At 37.1% G+C, this 19,567-nt stretch overlaps 1 protein-coding gene across 1 annotated transcript in view; it reads right to left on the bottom strand.

Annotated features, from left to right (window-relative positions):
• The window catches only part of SLC4A4 (solute carrier family 4 member 4), a 508,661-nt gene that overhangs the window by 344,873 nt on the left and 144,221 nt on the right, over positions 1–19,567 (bottom strand). The window contains exons 4-5 of the mRNA XM_007942789.2: positions 12,535–12,695; positions 2,933–3,112 (exon numbers count right to left, since the gene is read on the bottom strand). Coding sequence (XP_007940980.1) covers positions 2,933–3,112; positions 12,535–12,695 — 341 coding nt within the window. The remainder of the gene's footprint in view (positions 1–2,932; positions 3,113–12,534; positions 12,696–19,567) is intronic.

Below are 19,567 nucleotides of genomic sequence, written 5' to 3'. Positions count from 1 at the left end.
TTGTAAATTTATGTGTTTTAATTTTTAATAATAACTGTTTAACAAACAGCTTGAGAAATTATTGATAGTAATGGATTATTACGAATGGGTAAGAGCCAATACCAGCATACTGCTGAGAAATGAAAAATTTCTCAGCTTGAAGTAACAGCTCCATAAATTTCAGCTATCAATTACATTGTTGCTATTATAACTAAGGCTGGAAATGTCACTGAGTCTATTTCTAGTTTAGGATAGAAGATTAAGGTGACATAAGTTTATCTAGGTTCTACATGTGGATAATTGAATCTAGTTTCAGCTATAACAGTTATCAGATGACAATTTGGTTTATTAAAATACTAGCAATAATTACATAATTTTATTTCAGAATTTATTCAAAGAACATTACATAGTTGTTAAAGATACTAAACAATTAAAGCATAAAACTCACTGCCTTCGAGTCAATCCTGACTCCTAATGACCCCTCCTTGGGTTTCCCAGGTGGTATCTCTACAGGAAATAGATTGCCCAGTCTTCCTTCTGAGGAGTGGCTGGTGGGTTTGAACCACCAGGCTTCTGGTTAGCAGTCAAATGCCTTAGGCATTGCGCCACCAGAGCTCCCACTTGAACTCTAAGATAGGTAAATGTATAAACCCCCCTAGAAAACCAAAAATTTACCATTTGATCACTTACAATCACGTACCTTCGAGGTACATGAAATTGATCGCTATAGAATCTCTCAAAGGCAAATCTCACCTCTAGATATTTAAAAGGAGTTAGGTAACACAAAGGCCAATAATAACATGTTTTAAAAGGACTAATAGTATTCCATGCTTCAGGGTGCAAACTGATCAGCTGAAGAGCCGGAAAAGAACCACCTACCCTTCCGATTGGCTTTCTGCCCAGTATATATAACATTTCACAAGTGAAAAGGTGAATGAGGAAGGCAATTTCAACTTTCTTCTGAAGTACAAAGATCTACTGATAGGGTAAAAGATTGAATGACTTGAGCAATACCAACCATTAGTTGTACTCCACATCCAAATGCCTTCTCCTAAAGCACAAAGTATTGGAGTCCAAGACCCATCTGCTCCCAATTTCTCCCTGCCTGCACTTCCATGGAAAGGAAACTCACACCACACTGGTAGAAGGCAGTCTCACTCTGCCACCCTCAATCTATGTCTCTTCGCAACAGTGCGGCAATATTTGAAGCAATGTATTTTCTTAATTCTTTATACTACCACCAACTTCATGACTAAAAAAAAAAAAGAAAAAACTCCAATTGGATTTAATTTCAGATGTGAAAAAAGATTATCAAATAAGATATAAAAGGGGACCTCAGCTTTATTAATTGCTACTGCTTCGAAAATAGCAGTTGTTTTCTAAAATGAAGTATCTGTAGCATCATTTATAACAAACTATTTATTCTATGACATTTCCAACCATCAAGTTAACCCTTCTCTTCAAAAATACAATTAAAATATATATATAAAAACCCTGAGGAGATACACAAAAGCCAAAACATATCAGCAATAATATTCTAGGTAACAGACGGATGCCATCAAATTGTAATGGAAATGTTCTAGATTACATTTATTTTTGTGAACTTTTTACATAAAAAGCTTTTTAAAAAACTTTATTTATATACTATTTTACTTTTAGAGAAAGAAAAAAAAGATTTAAGGTGATTAAGTCACTATACACATCACCCAATAGAACTGAACTTTTAAATTTGTTCTATTTAATAATTGAAAACACATTAAGAAACAACAATGGAATGGTTTAAAAATATACCAGAGAAAGTCTGCTAATGGTAAGCTCTCTCCCAGGCAACGATTAATTTTAATAAATCAGAAAACCTAATTTTTGGAAGTGAACTGGCTGAATGAGCTAGAATTCAGTTTATTACAATTTACTTAATCCACCTTTTCCATGACAATGTGTCTTATGTTATTCTGACAATGCAGCTGAAGGCAATAATGATTTCTCTTAATGATAAAAATGACTGGAGGTGGGATGGAGGCTATCTGTTTCTAGCAGCCCAGTGCTTAGCAGCTCTTTCCACCAGGCTTTCATTTTCCATTCCTCGTGGATGTTGTATTTTTCCCTTCTCAGATTTCACCCAAACATGAAATAAATTTTAAAATAGAGAGACAATAATACAGAAGTAGGCACTTCACAGGAAATGCTGGTAAATGCAGGAGAATATAAATAGGATATAAACCAAAATAAAACCAAACTCAATGCCGTGGAATTGGATCCAATTCAAAGCAATCCCTCCTTGGGTTTCTGATACAGTATCACTATGAAAGTAGATTGCCCAACCTTCCTTCCAAAGAATGGCTGGTGGGTTTGAACCGCCAACCTTCCAGCTAGCAGTCAAATGCCTTAGGCACTACACCACCAGAGAGTTAACATCTCACCTTGAATAATTAGTCTTACACCTGACTGTCATTATCATACAACAAAAAAACTAGATTTTTTTTTTTAAGTAGTAATAAGGAGTCTTACTTTGGTGGAATGATCAACTATCACCCAGACATCATTTCACATACGAAGCAAATACTTCATGATATGAGGCTTTAGGACATTTATCATATCTTACTGTACCCTCCAGATTCTGATAAACCATCACATCTATAGCATATTACCTAATATGCTTACTAATCTACAAGTTTGATGATTCATATGAAATACCCATTTGTTTCACCACAGTTATTACCAACCACCTCAGTCAATAAGAATAGATGCAGATGCAGCCTATAATAATAATGTCTGCAAGCTTTCCAGCAGGACTGCAAACCTGCCCAATTAGATAAACTGTGTCATCAGGAAATGGCTATGGTATATGAAGCTGAGAAAGGAGGGAAGATGGAGAGGAGTAAAGAAAAGATGACAAGAGAGGTAGTAAAAATGAGTGTAACCGAAAGCAGCAGCCAGCCAGCCCCTACATTACCATTATCAGGGTTGGTAAACATCCTACTTGCACTGGAGACTGTCTTCCCAATGTCAGCGAGAGATCGAAGGTTGGATTTCTTGGTTTGATGACGGTGCTTCCGGAGCAAAGTATACGTCACCTTATCCTTAAGGTCAGGTTTCAAAAGGCCTGTCTCAATCTGGTGGTCAACAATCATCTCTGACACAAAAGCAAAGCAAAACAAAAAGAAAAACTCAGTTACAAGACCACAAAGGGAATCTTTTATTCTCACTTTATGGATGCCGTCCTCAAATTTAGTGTCAACGCATTATTTTCCAAATTGCTACTTCCCACTTTATGTGAAGGATAAAAATACAAAGACACCAGCATTAATGAGAGAGTTATAAATATTCCAGCATTAATTGTATGTTTAGAGAGGCAAAATTGTCTTTTGTTCGTTTTTTTAATCCCAGTTAATGGTGAATTCACATAAATCACATTTTTCTACAACACAGTCAAGTCAGTAATTTGCATTTTTCAATTAAGTAAAAAAAGTAAGATTCAAAAATTTCATGTACTCTATAATAGCAAGTATGCCAGAAATAGAAATGATACAAAAAAACTGGAAGAGAATATGCAAAAATACAAGTAATGAGATTGTCAATTCATTCACCTGTTTGCCCAAATTCCTCTGTAGTGTTCTATTAGAATTTTTATAATAGGATATTATAAAGGAAAACAATACCTTTCCCAATATCAGGTTTTGTGCATACCAATTAATCCAATAAAAGAAAGATTAACCCACAAAATTATACCTTAGACTTTTTTGAGAAGGGAGGCTTAACTTATTCTAAAGCCTTCACAAAATGCATTTTCATTAGCTGACCAAAATTTTCTATGAAATTTTATTTTAATATTTTAGTCTTCATAAAAAAAAATAATAAAGTTTCTATTAACTCTGAGGACAGTTTTAATTTAAACAGATGAGTGTTTCATAGAAATTACTCCATGCATCACTGCTAAGGACAAGTTCTTACTCTTACAGAAATTTAAAGAGAAAAAGAAAAAATCTACTTTCTCACAAGTAAAGGGTGGAATGTCAGTAGTATGGCTTAAAGGTAGCCTGGTGCTTCCTACTCTAACGCCAACATCAGCAAGCAATTATTTCCTCCACCCAGAATGGGGTTAAAGCCAAAACATTATAGTATCTGTACAAGATATGCATTGGCAGGAAGTGACCTCACTGTATGGGGGTAGAGTTTTGTCTTCTGCAGAACCAGATCAATGAATCACTTGCCCACCTTTTCTGGATTCATCTAGAACAAGTCAATGTTTTTCTCTTGGACAAACTTCTTTTTTTACATTCTTCAAGTTCTGCAACATTTTTTTTTTAATTGTGATTTGAGTAAAAGTTTACAGAGCAAATTCACTTTCCATACAGCAGTTCACATTCACAATGTCTCATGACATCGACTACAATTTACCACAATGCAATAGCCCCCCTCCCACTTCCTCCTGATAGTTACCACTTCCCTGTGTCCATTCCTCTATACACTCCTGCCCTCTGAACTGTCTCCCTGTGCACAAACAGCCCTTCTTTCTCCCATGATTGTTCTCTCCAAGGAGTGTATCTATCTCAGGTACATGTTCAACTCATATGTCTATATTTTGTTTGGCTGGAAGCCACAGGTATGGGTTCAATTCCAGACCTGAAGGGCAGCTAGGGGCCATAGTCTCAGTGGTTCCACCAGGCTTTATCAGACCAGCAAACCTGGTACCCTCTTGGTTTTTTTTCCAAATGATTTTGAGTTTTGTTCCACATTGTTCTCCCTCTCTATCCAGGATCTCCTACACAGATCCCCCTCCAAGTGGTTGAGAGTGGTAGCCAGGCACCATTAGTTCTTCTGGTCTCATAGTCATAGGCTGTGGATCAATGGTGTACCAGTTGCTTGGACTAACTGTTTCCATGAATCTTTGGTTTTCTTCATTCTTCTTTGCTCTGGATAAGGAGAGACTCATCATTGCATCTAGATGGCCGCTTGCAAGCTATTAAGATCCCAGTCACTACTCACCAACGTAGGAGGTAGAACAGTGTTTTATGTAGTGTGTTATGCCAATTGAGCTTGATGTCCCCTGCAACTATGGTCCCAAGCCCACAGGTTCAACTACTCGGTCCCTCTGGGTAGCTGGTTGTGACCAAGAAGTGACTACAACCTTGTCCCTTGTCAGCTTTACTATAACCCTGGGAATTCTTACAGAACATACAAATACTCTTGTAGAATCATTGTCTGCCAGCCTTATACGTGGTCATGGGTACACTCCCTGCTTCATAGACATACCTACCTACTAGTTCAGCCTGTCCACCCATCTATCCACCTGTATACCTGTGTTTGCCTTCACTGACAACGCAGTACTGTATGTGCAAAAGGGTTCATCTTTGTTGCCTGCACCTCCCGTGTACCTCTCTATGTCTTCCTCTTCCTCAATGCCACCGTGTTGATCACTCACATTTGGTACGTTGCCCTTGTCTTCACCCAAATCAATACTTATTTCTACCTATCTAACAGTGTTCCCTTCCCTCCCCTCCCACCCCTGGTAACCAACAAAGAAAATTTCCTTCCATATATAAACCATTCCCTGACTTTTACAATAACAGACTAATACAATATCTGTTGGACAAACTTTTTAGTATATAAAAGTAGAAGAAACAACAAAAGCTGTTTTTTTTTTTTCCCCAAAAGCCTGACAAGAAAACTGTGACCACCAGAAGGATAACAGCATCACTGAAGAGAAGGTGCAGATGTTCAAAGGGCTCTACTTGAGCAGGACTACAGCTCTCAGAAGTTTATCTTCACAGCACTGAAGGAAAAGCCCTCACAGCCTATAGATAAAAACTGGCAATTCTCACAATGTAAAGTCAACTATTTGTGAGCCATGCAGAGTCTGAATCCAGGATTTTCCATCACATGCCTTACACAGATGCCATAAATGCCACAAAGCACTGGACTACTTGGTAGGGAGTCCACCAGGCAAGGCAGACGTTGTTTCTCCCCGAGGAGAGTTTTGGTTTGAGAGTGGCCTTTAGCTCTGTGTATTTTTAACTGCACAAACCCCTCTCAGTAAAACTCTCAGAGCTGATCCTGTAATTACTGTTAACCCTCTGTTCTACAGTAAAAATGCCTACTGAACACAGCCCTTTCTACTTTCCCTTTAAGTCTTGTTCGTTGTGGAAAGTCTATTTAACAGAAAAGCCATAAAAGTAAACAAACAGCCCCAACATATCTGCAGCAAGTGTTATCAAACTCCTACTCTAATTCCAGGGTTGTGGATTAAAGTGTTTCTTATCTACCCTTTTTGGAAGGGCCTCACTCTATTCTTGCCTGTTGTCCCTTGTAATCTCAAACCAATCCATGTGTATGCACAGCTAGCCCTCTGTTACTAATGCCTGGAAATCACCAGTTAGAACAGGTTAAAACATCTGTGGCTTATGCCCTTCATTAAGTTTCTTTTAAAATGGCTTACGTTATAGGGATCTCTTTAAGCAAAAACTACAAAACCTTTCAAACAAAAAGTGGGGGGAGTTACATTTCACAGCTACACTAAAATTAAGCCTTCAGTTTCAAAATCCCACAGATGCTACCAGCTATGGATGATAGTAGAGCTGAAAAGAACCTTAAAGAGCTTCAAATTCAACCCTTTGTTATACATATGAGAAAAAGAGGGCTGAAGAATTAACTTGCAAAGACACATAGACTAATTAGAGATAAACATACCCGCCCCTCAAAAATAAACCTAGGTTTTCTGGGTCACAGTTTAGAGGTTTTTCCCTACCAAGTCATATTTTTCTTTACTTAAAAAGGAAGCTCTAAGATATACATATGTGTGTGTGTGTATGTATGCAGTTTTTACAAAACAAGAGAAAGATGTCCATCACAGCAGAAAAAAGGACAAAGTTCATAAATAAGCATTCTTAAAAGATAATATAAAGGGTCAAAACATATAAAGAAATATCCGACGTCAAGACTAACAAAGACAAATTAAACAAATTTACACAAATATAATCAATGATGAAACATTATTTACCCAGGTTGTCGTTAATTGCTGCTTCCAGTTCACGGGGACCCCATGTGTGCAGAGTAGAACGGCTCCATAGGGCTTTCAAGACTGTGACCTTTCCAAAGCACACCACCAAGCTAAGCCTGTCTTTCAAGGCACCTCTGGGTGGATTCAAATGACCACACTTTGGAGTGGTAGTTGAGCATCTACCAGTTTGCACCACCAATCCCCATTAACACCATAGGTATGTGCAATAGATAATTCCATATACTGATGATGACAGTATTACCTAGTACAATCTTTCTTGAAGGCCATTTGGCAAATACATATGAAAACCCTTCAATATGTCCACATCCTTTCAACATTCTACCACTAGAAATCTAAGAAAACAATCAATTTCACAAATAGAATAAGGAAGTTGACTTCTTTTCTTTACATAATAGTTTGAAGGCAACCTGAATACCCAGTAACAGAGGATTATTGAATATTTTGCCACCATTAAAATGATTGTCAAATTATATTTTATGCCATGGAAAGATATTCATATTATAGTTTAAGTTAATAAAAAGCAGATTAAAACAGTGTAGAATGATCCTACTTTGAAAAATAAATTACATATTTGTATACAGATTACAAAAAAATATTTGGGGAAGACATATCTAAAAGACTGGATTAACAATTAATTTTGTATGTGTGCTTTATTTTTCTGATTATTTTTAAATGAGCGTATATTAGCTTTATGATTAAAAAAATGGAGATATTGCCATTTTTAAAAAAAGCAGGAAAAAAACTAGAATAACTCATCTGCCAACATGCATAGCTTCAGGGATGCCTTTAAATAAAATATAAAAATGAGAACTCCAAAAATAGTTGTATTTTCCAAGTCCATTTTCAATCATAATAAAATACTTGAAATGGCTTATAACTTTTTTTTTTGAAGGAAATTCCTACATACTTGGCTTCATATGTGAATGGCACTCTTTAAATATAGAATTATAGTGATGCTAGTGACAATAACAGTATTGAAATAATCTGTGAAAGTGATGTTTTATCCTTTGTCATACTTCAGAAACAATTTTTTAGATAGTTAGTATTCAAAAGGGAGAGGTCATGAGGACAGTAAGTATTGTGCTGAGCATTTTACAGAAACGCGAGAAATCGCACCAGCTTGACTGGTTGCCCACTGCTCTTCCGCTCCCACTGAGGCGTCTTTGAGCCTCCAGGGGCAGCAAGCCTCAGAGGCAGTCTGCTGCAAAGGAGGAGCTGGTGGACTGCAAAGGAGGAAAATCACACTACTGCTTGTTTCATATAAATCACTTTTGCTATTATTTTTCTTCTCATTTGTTGAAAAGAAATGGGGTTGGGGAAGGAAATCTATCAACATTTGGTTGTACATAATTCTCAACTCAGAATTATCAGCATGATTCAGGACAAAACAACTTGACTTGATCCTCTCAGAGAAAAGGTGTTTTTTGTTGTTATTGTTGTTTTAATCAAATAATGACCAAAACTCCAAGTTATTGTGGTATCTTCTGTCATTTAAAATAAAATAAGGGCTTTTTGTTCTTCGTGTTTTTTAATCCTCTGTAATGTTAGATTCTTTTGGAGAGTCCCTGGCTGATCAAACTGTTAAGTGCTCATCCACTAACTGAAAGGTTAGTGGTTCAAACTCAACCAGAGGCACCTCTGAAGACAGGCCTGCAGATTGCAGCTTCCGAAAGGTCACAACCTTGAAAACTTTATGGAGGGCACTTCAACTCGGCAACACATGGGGTCACCATAAGTAAGAATCAACAGCAACTAGTAAGGTAATATTTTGTTTTCAGAGGGTTTTTTAAATATTTCTTTTAGCCAGCAGCACTCTGCCAAACATGCTCTTCTCCCCACTCCTGCAAATGTGGTCCCTCTTCCCCCTTGGCTTTACTTTTGATGTGTGTTATTTGACTCTGAACTGTTTTTTCTATATCATCAGGTCCAGAATGACAGCACTGGCTTTCTGCCTGCTCGCCCTAGGAACTGTAGAGCAAACATATTCATGAGTGGTGACATCTCAAAGTGACCTAGTGGTGTCTAATTTTTAAATTTAATGATAATTTTTCAAGTGAATGCATGGAGGTTGGAGAAAAAGATAATAAAAAGTGATGAAAAATTAAAGTGAGAATATAAAATGCTTGATTAACATTTCCTAAACGTACCAAGCATGGGAACCTCTCTGCCCACTAGCTAAGAGGCTCCAATGTAATGTGAAAATCTGTCTTCTCCTTCACCTACAGGATCAGTTTCTCAGGACCAGAAGCTCCTTAAGACAGCCCTTCCTGATGAAGATTCCACAGACAGTTTTACAGAATACAGAAAAGCTCAAGTATATAACTCAACTTTAACTTTCATTACCTTTCTTAACCAGCCGGAGGCTCCATGAGGAAGCTGTTAAGATGTTTCTAGTTTTGTCTGCCTCACCTTCTAGAATCTTTTCTTCTGCTCATGAAGTCCCTGAGCATCTCTCTACCTGAACCCTTCATCTGCACTCATCCCTCCACGAGGTGGCATGTAGCAATATCTGGATAAACTAACTTATACCAGGATAGACATATAGATATGTAGCGCTTAAATCTGATGGCCTAGTTTAATTCTCACAACAACTGAATGGTACCCCATTGTCTTGCCATCACAGATGAGGAAACCTAGACTCCCAAAGAGTTAACTAACTTGCCCATAGTCAGACATGCTAGTAAGTGGCAAACTTTAATGAAAATTTCCCAACTTTATAGCCAGCATTCTTTCCATGATGCCATTCTAAATGTCATGGAATTAATATATGATCCCTCCTAGAAAAAGGTTAATAGAGGACAAACCCAGGACTCAGTGCAATGAATCTCTAAATGGTAAAATTTCAGATAATAATGATGGCCTTTGATAGGATTAAGGAGCTCAGTGAGGCTGTGGTTAAGGCACTCGGTTGCTAACCAAAAGGTAGATGGTTCAAACCCATCAGCCTCTGAAACCCAACGGGGATCTCTATGAGTCAAAATAGAGTCAATTGAAGTGGGTTTGTTTTCTTGTTTGTTTTCAATGATAGGACTGATTTTTTTTTTTTAGTACGAGAAGTTTTCTGGTGACTCTTAAGCCACAACATATATTCTCCCTATAGATCACCTATACATTGACTAATCATAAGTTTCCTTCCCCTTTTGTCCTGCCTTTATGCATTTCTGACTTATTTTGTGAACTTGTCTGATTTCAGACATCTTTGTTAATTCTTAAAGTCTAAGAATACAAAAACTTTGCAATTCTCACTCAAAAATTAGATTTAATTTTTGCTTACAAAGATTATTTTTGCATAATAATCTTACAGCTTTAAAAAAAAAAAAAAACTAGACTAAACTTTCCAGAAAACCACTCTTTCTATTTGTTTCTCGGTCTTTATAGATGGGCCCCCACCTTCCCATGGTACAATAATCCAAGAGCTCTCCTCACACATCAAATTTCAATTTTCAGCCTCACTTGCCTTGTCAGATATGAAAGATTCCATATAAAACAGTATTTCCTCTATTATCTTCTGTCTTTGTGGATGTGAGTTTGTACTTTATCCTATTTACCAGATGATAGATTTGCAAACCTAATTCCAGGGCCTAAAAGAGTGTCTGACACATTGTAGAAGTTCATGTACCACTGCTGAATAAATGCATGACCTAATTAATTCTGTCCATCCAGCACCTTCTTCCGCTTCCACTCAGCATGTCAGACCCATGGGATGTGAGGGACATTTTTGCAAATCTAACTAATAAGCTCTCTGAAGAAGAACCAGACAAATATATGTCAAACCGATATGTGCCTCATTTTACTAATTTTGTACAACATGAATTCTCTACTCTACTCATTATCTATAAAGACAGAGATGGCATAAACAAACCCTGTTCCTACAGACACACAGTTAGGACTCACTATTCATATACTTCATATTTGTGAATTCACCTACCTGCTACAATTTATTTGTATCCTTGAAATCAATACTTTTGTGGTCACTCATGGGCATGCACATGCACAGAGTGGCAAAAAAAAAAAAAAATTGAGTTGCCCAATGTACACGGTTGGATCTGTAGTTGCTAATTCAACATTCATGGGACTTTATAGAATGCAACTACTGTGAATAACAAGAATCCACTTACAAAGAAATTTTACAGGAAATCTGACATTACATAAAAATGTTATACTGGTCACTTTTTGCAGAATCACATTCCATTTTCTCTTCTCCACAATCCCATAGTATATACATTACAGACCCCTTGGGAAAACTAAGTCATTCCTACAAATCCAGTGAGATGGACCATGGGATAGAGCTATGGGACCTCTTTTTGAGGGAAATGTGACCTAGAGCCCACTTAAATTTGAAGGGTAAAAAGGCAGCCTAACCATATTCTTGCTAGAAAATCAAAGCAATTATTCTTCTCTGGAATTTAGTGACATGTGTCCAAGGCATTCAACATGCTGAGTAAACACTAAATTCACACAACACTAACTGCAAATGATGTGAAAGCTGCCTGAGACCATGAGACTCAGTGACTTGCCAGTGGTGATCGAAATGATACTCAACACCAATGTGACCTGACTCAGCCACTAACCCATAAGGTCCTATGGGCTCCTGCCCCATACAACCTTTCTCTATATACAATCAAGGGGCTTGACTTCTACCCACAAAATCAATCACAACCCAGGAACTAGAATAATCCCCTTCTTACAGAGGATCAAAGCTCTATTTTATAGATGATAAAATTGAGGACAAGAGAAGTTCAGTGAAATGCCCAGAGTCAAAGAGTTTTAGAAATCTGTCTAAATTTCAGTTCCATATAACCAAGGATGGGGGAGAACCCTATTCAAAATACTAATCTTATGCTAATAAGTAAAGGGAGTGAATGCAAATCTGTATGTACACAATAATAAATACAATTTATTATATTAAATTATAAATATAAAATTTATAATTTTAAAAAAATCATTAGATGCATAAGATAAAATGAAAAGCATAGAGAAGATTGAGAAGAAAACTGGAAGGTATGACTAGATGGGGGTATGATGGATAAGGTTCTCTTTGCTTCTTAATTTTTTTTCTGTATTTTCCAAGTGTTCTGCAATGAACCACATTAATTTAATAATATAAAAAGAGAGAACAAACATTATAGAACATAATCTGCTTACATTAGAAGTCACATGTAAAAATGGAAATTTATGGTTGGGTAAATAAAGCTCAGAAGGAAGGTTGGGCAATCTACTTCCATAGCCATACGGCTTTGGAAACCCAAGGAGGGGTCGCTATGAATTGGGTCTGACTCAATGGCACATAACAACACAACAGCAAAGCTGAAAAAAAAAAAAAAAAGATAAAAAACAAGCTCACTGCCATAGAGTCGTTTCCAACTCACAGCAACTCACCTTGGGTTTCTGAGGCTATAAATCTTTACGGAAGTAGCTCGCCAGGTCTTCCTGCCATGGAGTGGCTGGTGGGTTTGAACCACTGACCTTCCGGTTAGCAGTCAAGTGCCTTATCCACTACACCACCAAATGATAGGAAGTTAAAATAATATACTTACCCACCAACTGTGGGAGAGAAGAAGCCTCCCTGTCAAGCATGATGGATCCCTTCTCCATACACGTCCTCAGCTCAAATAAACTGTGAAGGGACAGTGTGGCCACATGAGGCTTGCTCCATCTCTCTCCACCCTGTTCCACTTTTTCTTCAAATTTAATCCACCTAGAAAGATGAGATTAGTGCTTAGCAATTAAAAATGTTCTAACTTCCTCTATAAATAACAACATCAACCCTTCCACCTCCACCCCATCAGCACTTCCAAAATATCTCCTTTTGTGGTGTCATAAAAGCTTTATCATTAATTATATTACCTACATAAATACACCAAACAGTTACTAGGACTCTCCCTACCCTAATGTTAGAGAGAAAGAAAGCAAACCAAAAGAAGCCAAAGAATCTTTGGATTTATAACCAAGAAATTCTTAAAAATGATTACTTAACTAAAATTTTTAATAAGGTAGAAAAATATATGCATTCCAAAATTCTCCATGTGGGTAGAAACTACAATGTGTAAAAAAAATAGGCACCATTATGCAAGCTGTGTTATGATTTTACAAGGCAAGTTTATATAAGGTGAAATATGAACGGCAAATCAGTAACTTCTTAAATACTGGGGAGACATGATGTGTGAAGTGATCAGATGGCTATAAAATATCACTTTGTTAATGCTTACAGAGGGCCAGCATGTGGTGCCAGGTCTTACTTCAATCTGTATTTCTCCGCTGACACACGCTCCCCTCTATCTGAGTTTCTAATAGAAGCTTTACCCCTGAAGTCTGGCTTTACCTGTGCTGAAAAATACACAAGCTCACAGAACAACAGATCAGTCTGATAATAACAGATCTCCTACACATCTCATCATTAAAACTAACAACCTTCTTTCATAGCCCCTGTTTTCCAGACTCCTAGGTATTTTGATAACTTTCCAATATAACCAATAAGTAAGTTTAACAGTAATGACAGTAAAGCATATTTGTTATCACCTTTGCATCACACATGTTACCCATGTAGACTTTGTATCACACATTAGCCATACAGAAGACTCTTTCTACATTGCCACAGGAAAGCATCATCATTTTGCTATTCAGTGTGATCCAAACAAAAATGTTTATCTCTCACTTCAACCTTCTAAAAGATATTGAAAAAGATAAGGAGTGGGTTAAAAAAAAATGTTTTTTACATTCTTCACCCAAAAGTTTAATGATTGAAAAATGTTTTCCTAGAAAAAGCTAACCTAACTCACTAAAGAGGAGAACAAAGGGCAGAGATCAGAGAAAGCTCTACATAACATATTATTTATAGACTATTCACCACCCCAGAGGAGGAAAAACAAAAACACATTAGTAGAACCGAGAATGAAAGAAGAGCAAGACGTCAGCCACAATGTCAAGGAAAATTCGGAATTTCAATTGAGCCCAACAGTCAAAGGATTCAGAAATAATTTAGCTATATCCAAAACCTCTATGCTCCTCTCAGCAAGTTTCTCATAGCCAAAAAACTCCAGCATGTCAATGACAACTTTATCTCCAACCTCACTCTCTATTCTAAAAGCCTCCCTTTTTCCCCTGCTGAGTTCCAAAATACAGGCAGTGGGCCTTTTACTTATGTTTTCCTCACAAGTTAAAAAGAATAAAATAACAATACCAAAGATGTTCTAAAACTTCAGAACAGTATCTTATTTATTTCTACAAGTGGTTGAGAAGCATTTTAAAACAGAATGAAAAACCCTTAATCTTTGTTGTGTATGTGTGCGTGTGTCTGTGCATGCGTACTTACTTAAATTAGTAGTTCTTCACCTTGGTTGGAATTAGAACTACGAAAAATAAAAGAACTAGAAGAAAAATGATGATTTTACATCCTACTTTTTGTAGAATATTATGGCTTAATTAAAACTTTAAAAAGTAATTGAGATTAATTTGAGAGTAATCCTTTTATGGAATGTATTACATTGGTTAACTTCAGATATACAGTAAACTCTGTGAGAGCCAGAATTCTAGGAGATTGCCTTGCTTTTCCAAATCTCTTAAGCTTTCCTCTTTTGACAGGATGCAGTCACCCCTTTTCTATCACTCTCAAAACCAAACTCACTGCCATTGAGTTGATTCCAACTCACAGTGACCCCCTTTGGGTTTCCAAGGTGGTAAATCTTTATGGAAGTAGATTGCCCAGTCTTCCTTCCACAGAGTGCCCGATGGGCTTGAACCACCAACCTTCTAGTTAGCAGTCAAATGCCTTAAGCACTATGACAAGTAGAAAATATTTGAGTTTTCCTTCTCTGACAGTTTTCCACCTTACACAGGTTCTAGCTTTCTCTAGTTTTACTATATCTTATCTTCTTTTCTAGGTTGATGACAGAATCTCTAACCAAATTTGCTGGTAATTGGTATTGGAATCACATTCCATCTGATGTTACAATATTGCTCAAGATAAGAAACTACTAGAGGAGTCCATGGTATATGAAATCAAGGCAGAGTTACACAGAATTAGATCATCTATATAGAATGTAGTGAATCTTTGTTTTTTTTATTCAGAAGGGTATTCTTATTAACTTTTAGCTGAAGAAGAGAATCTTTAGTCAGAGAATTTAACCCATCTACCCACTGCCACTGAGTCGATTCCAACTCATAGTGACTCTATAGGACAGGGTAGAACTACTCTATAGGGTTTCCAAGGCTGTACATCTTTACAGAAGCAGACTGCCTCACCTTTCTTCCATGGGACAGCTGGTGGGTTCAAATTACCGACTCCTTGGTTAGTATCCCAGTGCTTTAACCACAGAGCTACCAGAGGTCCTCATAGAATTTAAGCCCAAGACAAATGACAAGAGCCAGCTAGCAACTCAGTAAGGGTGAGTGTTTTAGACAGACCTCATTTGCCCTTGTATGAGTTGCAATAAACCTAGTATTGTCAAATACATTTTTCAAAAGATACTAAGCCTCACACACAGTATGCAGCAGTGACTATTTTTGACCGTCATCCTCAACTGTCCAAACAATAACATAAACCAAACCAAACTCATTGCCATCGAGTTGTTTCCAACTCATAGTAACCCCTCCTTGGGTTTCTAAGGCAGTATCTCTACAGAAGTAGACTGCCCAACCTTCCTTCCGAGGAGTGGCTGGAGGGTTTGAACCACCAGCCTTCTGGTTAGCAGTCAAGTGCCTTGGGGACTATGCCACCAGAGCTCCCAACAATATAAATGGGGGGAGGAGGGGAACACTGCATTCTTTCTTACGGCCAATCTTTCTTTTCATTCCTTTCCATAGTTTATATTGTGAGTAACCTGACTGAACTTAAATATAAATTTTAACAAGTTTTAAAAGTAGTTCTAGAAATCATAAATACTAACTAGCTAAGATTTATGAAATAGCATTACTCACCCTCCTGAATTATACCAGCCCTATAGGTCAAGATTAACCATAAGGGAATGGAATCTAAGTTCCTTAGAATCTAAATTCATAAGGGATAAGGATTATCTCATAGCTCACTTTAGTATCTACTTTGTTGTGAGTTCAATAAACATTGAATGTTGTGATGATGTCATATTAAAGCACAGCTAACAACCTAACAGAAGCTCTGAAATAATACCTATTAAAATTTTTTAAAATGTATTGTTCTAATTTTTAAAGGAACTGATTATATTTCATACATATGCTTTTAGGTATTAAATAATGGTTTTCTCATTGAAATAGATTGTTTGCAGGTAGTTTCAGTCCAAAAAACTCCACACATCCTGTCTATCTTCTTCACATATCAAGGACAAACTTGGGAGGAAAAAAACTGAACACACTTAAATCAGAATCCATTAAAGAAAAGGCCAAGGCAAAGGTATCAAAGTTCAGCCTATCCAAGTGCCAATGAATTTGTAAAGGTGCTTTAGAACCATATAATTACACTTTTTTAAAAAGAGACATTTTTAACCTAGAGTGTACTAAAAGTCTACTATCAACCCTTCATAATAACTATGAATAACCATATATTTGCAATAAGTTTCCTTTTTTTCCTTTTGTCTTGGTACTTGCCATGCTACAGAAAATTAATTTCAGAGGCTGGCTTTTAAATGCATGTGATTATAAAACTGTTGTAACCTCAGAGGGTGAGTTTATTAGGTGAAGTTTATTTATTCCAAAGTCTTAGGAGAAGAATGATAGAGTACTTTGCAGTTTAACGCACTTCAAGTGACTGCCAACCCAACATTTCACTCATTTGTTGAAGAAACAGAAGTCCCACTGGGAATCACCGGATTTTGCAACTTTCCAATCATATGATTAAATATAATGAAGAAAAGACAAGCCTTCTAACTTAAAAACATGTCAGTTTTACAGTGGAAAATAGCCATGACCTTTGTACTAGAACATAATCCAACTATATAAAACTAGTACTAAAAATGATTTTAAGAATTTTTGTTAATTAATAAGTACCCCACGACACATAAAAGACACCAACACTACTGTGTACCTGGGATTATTGATATTTTGAAGAATTCTTGAATTTCTAGATCAACAGTGAAAGTTATTGTAAAACAGGGTATGTAACTACATATAATTACATAGATGATTAAATTCCTTTTCCTGCAGTCTTTCCTACAGAAAAAATAAACTTGGTATGAAATGAAATTTTCCAAAGTAATCCAGAAGAGAAAAGATAAAAAAGTTTGTGTAGATTGGGAAGAGAGTGGTCTCTCTCCAAACCCACAGGATGAGTGGATGTGCTGTCTAACTAGAAGTGAACAATCAGTGCTCTTTTTTGTAGTTAGCGTGTTGTGTTTTTTGAAACTGTGACACCTTTCTTTTTTCCCCAGGTATGGGAGAACAATTTAAATTACACTGGGGGAGTCACCTTTAACATGTATTCATAAAATAGTGGTGAAGTCCAGCATTGCCCACCTGAAAATTAGTTGAAGGAAAACTGAACACAAAAACTATTTTTGCAGAGACATTCTTGACTCAAAGTAATTAACAGCTTGGGGAAGGGGGTTCCTACCTCCTGGCTTTTGGGCCATCCCCAAAGCTGGACCATGAATCCGTAATTTATTCTTTTACCAGCTTGCTTCAGGAGCTTATTAGGTAATGTCGAAGTATCTAGAAATTCTTAATGAGGAAAAAAGGCTTCTCATCACTACCAAATGATTCTATTGTGATTACTACATTACTGAACGTCATGCTCTGTTATTGTTGCTGCTGCTGCTGTTGTGGTTGTGTGGTGCCACTGAGTCGGTTTCAACTCATAGCAACCTGATGTACAACAGAACAAAATGCTGCCTAGATTTGTGCCATCTTTACAATCATTGCACGCTGTTGCAGCTATGCGCCAATCCCTCTCTTGGAGGGTCTTCTTTCTTGCTGACAATCTACTTTACAAAGCTTGATGTCCTTCTCCAGGGATTGGTCTCTCTTGATAGCTATAATTTCAGGGGTCATTTCCATAGCCACTGTTCTAAACCAAACTCACTGCCATCGAGTCAATTCTGACTCACAGCAACCCCCTTTGGGTTTCCGAGGCAATAAATCTTAATGAAAGTAGACTGTACTGTCTTCCTTCTGTGGAGTGGTTGGTGGGTTTGAACTGCCACCTTCTGGTTAGCACTCAAATGCTTTAGGCCCTATGCCACCAAAGCTCCTACTCACTGTTCTAGTAATCAAATATTCAGGAATACTGTTAAAAAAGAGTGATATTCTCTGCCATTCCACTGATCATACACATTTCTCTGATTTGATTAAGTCTAGCTTTCGCACAGTCTTCAATTTGTACTCTTTACCAGAAAATCCACTGAAAATTCAGTGTTCTAACCTTTAGAACAAGGATATGAACAGGAGAGTGGTAAAGTTAGCTGTTACGTTAAACTTCATAGAAATAAACATTGTCCCTTTTCATAGCTTTACCTGACGATTGTGCTTTCCAGAATTTAAATGGGGACAATTCTTTTATTACTGAAACCACCCTCTGTATTTGTTAAAAAAGAGAGCTAATCTGAATTTCTTAAAATAGGACTGAAACAGTAGTAATGCTTAGGCCCAATGTAGGATATTCTTGATCATTAAAATCATTAAATTAAATTAAATCATTAAATCATTAGCCAACTGAAAAGCACAAAATTTTAAAAGAAGGAGTTATATTATTCTGTTCTGATTGGTATGAATCACACTGGAAACTACCTTAAACTGGGAGATCCTGAAGGGTCAGCTTGGCATGGAGCAACATAGCCTATTGATAGGAGTTTTCATAGAAAGTAAAGAATTGTCAAAATTCATAAGTTAGCCAAAACAAAGATTCATGGCACACCTTCACATGTAAAATGAATCATGAATCCCTTTTATTATTACAGTAGGTTTGAGAACTTTCAATAGGAAAAAAAAGAAACTATTATATATGGCAAAGGGACATCTTTAATAGCAGTTAGTAATTACTATGAAAATATTCTAAAGCAGAATGTGTAGCAGCCTATAAAGATTATGGAAAATCTGAGTCATTTCTGGAGGCACAATCACCTCCAAACTTCTCAACGGAATTTAAATGAACCCACAAAGTAAGAACTTCGGTCCTATTTCTCTATCCATTCATTCAGTAAAAACGTATTTCTGGAGTATCAACACTATGCTAGGTAATTCTAGGCACTAGGAATACAGTGGTGGATAAAACCTACCCAAAACTCCTGCCCTCATGGAGCTTTAATTCTGTTGGGAAGAGACAGATAAGATACATAACAAGACACATGCTAAACGGTGGCAGGTGCTAAGGTGAAAATGATGCAGGATAGGATAAGAATTGTTGGGGAAAGTCTCGATTTTAGATAGGATGGCCACTGAGAAGGTTGTATTGAGTAAAGAGCTGAAGTTGTTGTCATTGTTAAGTGCCGTCGAGTCGTTTCCGACTCATAGCGACCCCATGCACAGCAGAACAAAACACTGCCCAATGCCGCCCCAGCCCCACAATCCCCGCTATACTTGAGCCCATCATCGCAGCCACCGTATCAATCCATCTCCTTGAAGGCCTCCCCCTCTTTCGTCGACCCTCCACCCTACCAAGCATGACAT

Source organism: Orycteropus afer, unplaced genomic scaffold (genome assembly GCF_000298275.1).
Source record: "Orycteropus afer afer isolate SDZICR_OR568_19922 unplaced genomic scaffold, OryAfe1.0 scaffold00098, whole genome shotgun sequence".
In the NCBI taxonomy this organism is placed as follows: Eukaryota; Metazoa; Chordata; class Mammalia; order Tubulidentata; family Orycteropodidae; genus Orycteropus; species Orycteropus afer.
This window is presented reverse-complemented; position numbering and strand designations above follow the sequence as displayed.